A 4,757-nucleotide genomic window follows, 5' to 3' on the forward strand; every position below is an offset into this window, starting at 1 on the left:
ATATTTGTTAAGTAAAATAAAAATAAAAAAATAAAAAATTTATATTGTATCGCATATTTGGCTTCCCTTAAAATATAAGAGTATATTTTTAAGTGCTTATAAATCATGAATCGTAAAAAGTGTGTGGTTAAACAAGTACATAAAAGTTTTAGATCCTGAGAATTGTGTGATTGAAAATAATAGTGATTTTGGAGGATATCTGGTTAAAAAGTTTTAAATTTAATTGTACAAGATATTTTATTGTGAAAATGTACTATTAAAAATGAATTTGAAAAAAAAAATATTATTTTAATGATTGTCAAATGGGGGCTTTTCATTTGGTTTATATTTTTAATAAGATTTTAGCAGATTTTAATTTAAGAGTATATTTTTAAGTGCTTCTAAATCATGAATCGTAAAAAATGTGTGGTTAAACAAGTACATAAAAGTTTTAGATCCTGAGAATTGTGTGATTGAAAATAATAGTGATTTTGGAGGATACCTGGTTAAAAAGTTTTAAATTTAATTGTACAAGATATTTTATTGTGAAAATGTATTATTAAAAATGAATTTGAAAAAAAAATATTATTTTAATGATTGTCAAATGGGGGCTTTTCATTTGGTTTATATTTTTAATAAGATTTTAGCAGATTTTAATCATATTTTTGGATATGAGTGGTTCAAAAGTTTATAAAAATTTTGAATTTTATGAAATGTTGTTAAAATTAATTATTGATTTTAATTTTAGGCCCCGTTTGGGAGGAATTTTGAGAATTGATTTTTTGATCGTTGGAAAAAAAGTGGGATCCACCTGTGAGAGAAGAAATCAAAAATTACGGTTGAAATAGTAAAATAACGATCAAAAAATTAATTTTTTGGGGTAAAAAATTCCTCCCAAACAAGCCGTTAATTTTTTAAACTTGTTTGGTAAGCTGATCCAACGAGCTCAAAAGTACTTTTCTTGATTCTCCAGAAGGACAAAATCAGCGGACTCATCCAGAATTCTTGAAGAAAACAACTGCAACATTACTGTCTAAAATTCTTTTTTCTTTTTCCCCAAGAAAAGAGAAAAAAAAAAAGTATAAAAAAGCGATTATTCGGCCTGAACATGTCAATAAACCCCTTTAAAATCACCCTATAACAATCCCCGCAATCAACTTTTTTCACACCGGCTTTCTATCAAGTTTCGACTCTGCTTTCACTCTCTTTCTAATACAAATGGGCAAGATCAAGATTGGAATCAATGGTATTTTTTCTTGATTTTGTTTAATCCGTTACCATGTTCTGTTTTACTTTAAAGCTTCTTATAGTTCATAATTTTGCTTGGATTTCGTTTTTATTTTCCTTAACATTTTTGGATCTTTCTAGAAATGGGCATTTTGAATATAGTGGTTAAAGTTTGATCTTTTATTTTCTTTTATTTTAAATGGATTTTTAATCAGGATTTGGAAGGATTGGTCGTTTGGTCGCTAGAGTTGCTCTGCAGAGGGATGATGTAGAACTTGTTGCTGTTAATGATCCATTCATCACCACTGATTATATGGTATTGTTTTTATCAATCTATGTATGTTGCGTATATGGATTTTCTCTTATTTTCTGGATATTTTAATCTGATTTAATAAAAAAAAAATACCTGCAGAAATACATGTTTAAGTATGATAGTGTGCACGGCCACTGGAAGCACAATGAGGTGAAGGTCAAGGATGAAAAGACCCTTCTTTTTGGTGATAATCCAGTCAGAGTTTTTGGGGTCAGGTAGGATTTTTGATTTCTCTATGTAAATTCTTGAAAACGGAAAAATTATTAGAATTCATTTTTGATGATTGATTGGAAATTTTTAGGAACCCTGAGGAGATTCCATGGGCTGAAACTGGTGCCGAGTTTGTCGTGGAGTCAACCGGAGTTTTCACTGACAAGGATAAGGCTGCTGCCCACTTGAAGGTCTTTTACTGATCAATATTCTATGATATAATTGGTAGGGGGACGACTGGATAGTATTCGGTAGTATTAACAAGAAAAATAAGCTAACTCTTGTTTATTATACGGTCAAGTTTATGATCCTTCAGTCCTGAAGAATATTGTGTATCATAGGTGATCTAATGACATAGTTGTATTTATGTTTATGTTTCAATTGCATTACCATGAGAGTTTGTTTAAGCCATTTTGACATTTCTATGTCTTGTTAACCTTGTCTTTGTACCCTCCATGTGCTGACGTCTGGTTAAATTTAAAGCCGTTTTCATATAAATACTCGAAATACTAACGATCTTGGGAGTATATGTGTTTTATCTATTCAAGAAGGTTGTTGAAACAACTGTTTTAGCTTGGCCTAATGACTTTTTCTTCTTTTAATTAATTGATGTACTTGTGTCATGCGAAGTTGGATCTACATGCTCGACATTTTAAATTTTCAATATGCATTATCGCGTGTGAAGTTTGTGGGTGTAATTAACTGATTGTGCTTTGTGTTGATCGAAAAAATCAGGGAGGTGCTAAGAAAGTTGTCATTTCGGCTCCAAGCAAAGACGCCCCCATGTTTGTCGTTGGTGTTAATGAGAAGGAATACAAGCCTGATCTAGACATTGTATCCAATGCTAGTTGCACCACTAATTGCCTGGCTCCACTGGCCAAGGTTTTTCAGCTTTACTCTTGATTAAATCTCTATTAGCCACTGTCTGCTAATTTATTGTCTCTTCTAAGTTAATTTGTTTTGGTTCAAATTCTTGCAGGTCATAAATGATAGGTTTGGTATAGTCGAGGGTCTCATGACCACCGTTCACTCCATTACTGGTGAGTGGTTGTTCGGTTATGTGTGGATTGGAAATATAGGTCCCGAGCATGAATGATGACACAATACTTTTGCCATTGTGATAATTTAGCTACTCAAAAGACCGTTGATGGTCCATCAAGCAAGGACTGGAGAGGTGGAAGAGCTGCGTCTTTCAACATCATTCCCAGCAGCACTGGAGCTGCCAAGGTACTTAATTATTGAAGTCTAACGTGGACAATAACATCAAAATTTGTTTAGTTGACTTGTCTGATTCTCTATCCAAATGTGTAGGCTGTTGGTAAAGTGCTTCCACCCCTAAACGGGAAGTTGACAGGGATGTCCTTCCGAGTTCCTACAGTTGATGTTTCTGTGGTAGACCTCACTGTCAGGCTAGAGAAAGAGGCCACTTACGAGGAGATCAAGGCTGCCATCAAGTTAGCTAGTCATCTATTATTTCATCGGTTACATTCACAAACTTTTTGAATTACCCCTAAATTGCGCTCAGTTTTGCTCTCAGGGAGGAATCGGAGACAAAGCTCAAGGGTATCTTAGGTTACACTGAAGATGATGTTGTTTCCACTGACTTTGTTGGTGATAGCAGGTGAATAACCATTAACTTGAATGACCTTGTGGTGCATCAATCAGTCCTTCAGGTTTCAAAGATGAAATTTTGTTAATCATTTGGTGCATTCTTTTCCTTGTGCAGGTCAAGCATTTTCGATGCCAAGGCAGGGATCGCTCTTAGCAAAAAATTTGTGAAGCTCGTCTCGTGGTATGACAATGAATGGGGTTACAGGTGAACTTAATCTCTCTCGTTCTTTTACTCCCTCTTGTGTTCATATCGTTGTCCGACCAAAAATATGATCGTGGATTTCACGAGCTTGACATGATGGTTGTTTGTATTGCAGTTCTCGTGTGATTGATTTGATCGTTCACATGGCTTCGGTTCAAGCTTGAGGCTTCCACTGTTGCAACAAGATCCCTTCCATTTTCGTTTAGCATTTTATGGTTTTTGGGTTCCTCCCTCGAGTACCTGTTTCGTTCAGTTCTAGAATAAGTGGAATTACTACAGCTACTTTTCTAATTTGCTAATTTTATATTTGTATCATTGTTAACAAGTTTTTCCTTGTGGGTTTTATATGAAAAACTAAGATAAACTTTGTGTGAACACAATCTATATTCCATGAAAATGTGATGAACATTGCAACATAATTGTTCAGTATCTTGTAATGTTATTTACTTTGAGGAATAGCACAAAACACCCCTATTTGAAATGTTTATCGCGGAACGCCCTCTGTCGTCCATTAAAAAAAAAAAAAAATGTGAAATGATAAATATATCCTCATATTTAAATAAAATAAAAAGTAAAAATATTAATTGAAACTACTACCCCTAATAATAATAATAATAATAATAATAATAATAAATTATTAAAATTAAAATTGAAAACAAAAAAATCAATTTCTCTTCCCCCTTCCACTACCCTCTTCCTCTTCCTCTTCCCACCACAAGCTTAGGCAAGCTCAACTTTTCGAATAGACCCATTGAAATGGTTCTCACCCATTCATACTCGACTCAGTGACTCAAGCTGACCCAATGATTTTGGGATTGGACCAAACTGGAAGTTCCCCAATGTAATCAATGTTTGAAGCTTATTGTCAAAGAATAATACTATTTATTATCATGATGATGAAATATCATTGATTTGAAAATCCATTCTCTTACTTTTCTCTTTCTCATGAAATGACATCTACTTCCTTGCTTACTTTTCCTATCACCTCAATTGCTTTCGACCTGTTCACTTGGAAAAATTTTGGAAAGAAAATAAAAATGTTGGGATAGATTCTGCCAAATAACGTATGCAATGCCCCGCAATCGGCTATGAAGATGGATGACTATGCCCTCATTTGCTTCACATTCTTTGTCACAAAAATGCTTATCTATTATATCAAATATTATATCAAACCACTATATTCGAGTTTTTATCTCTTACGTGAATCTCGTAACA

At 33.6% G+C, this 4,757-nt stretch overlaps 1 protein-coding gene across 1 annotated transcript; it reads left to right on the top strand.

The window, feature by feature from the left end:
- The first annotated feature begins 944 nt into the window (after positions 1-944).
- On the top strand, positions 945-3,971 carry LOC111396129 (glyceraldehyde-3-phosphate dehydrogenase, cytosolic-like). The gene is made up of 11 exons (XM_023022440.1): positions 945-1,225; positions 1,422-1,522; positions 1,619-1,734; positions 1,821-1,920; positions 2,465-2,611; positions 2,709-2,769; positions 2,859-2,956; positions 3,041-3,183; positions 3,267-3,350; positions 3,456-3,545; positions 3,658-3,971. Exons 1-11 carry the CDS (start codon positions 1,198-1,200, stop codon positions 3,704-3,706), a joined length of 1,017 nt encoding a protein of 338 aa, XP_022878208.1. The 5' UTR covers positions 945-1,197; the 3' UTR covers positions 3,707-3,971.
- The last annotated feature ends 786 nt before the right edge of the window (positions 3,972-4,757 follow it).

The sequence above is a fragment of the Olea europaea genome, chromosome 6 (assembly GCF_002742605.1).
Source record: "Olea europaea var. sylvestris chromosome 6, O_europaea_v1, whole genome shotgun sequence".
In the NCBI taxonomy this organism is placed as follows: domain Eukaryota; kingdom Viridiplantae; phylum Streptophyta; class Magnoliopsida; order Lamiales; family Oleaceae; genus Olea; species Olea europaea.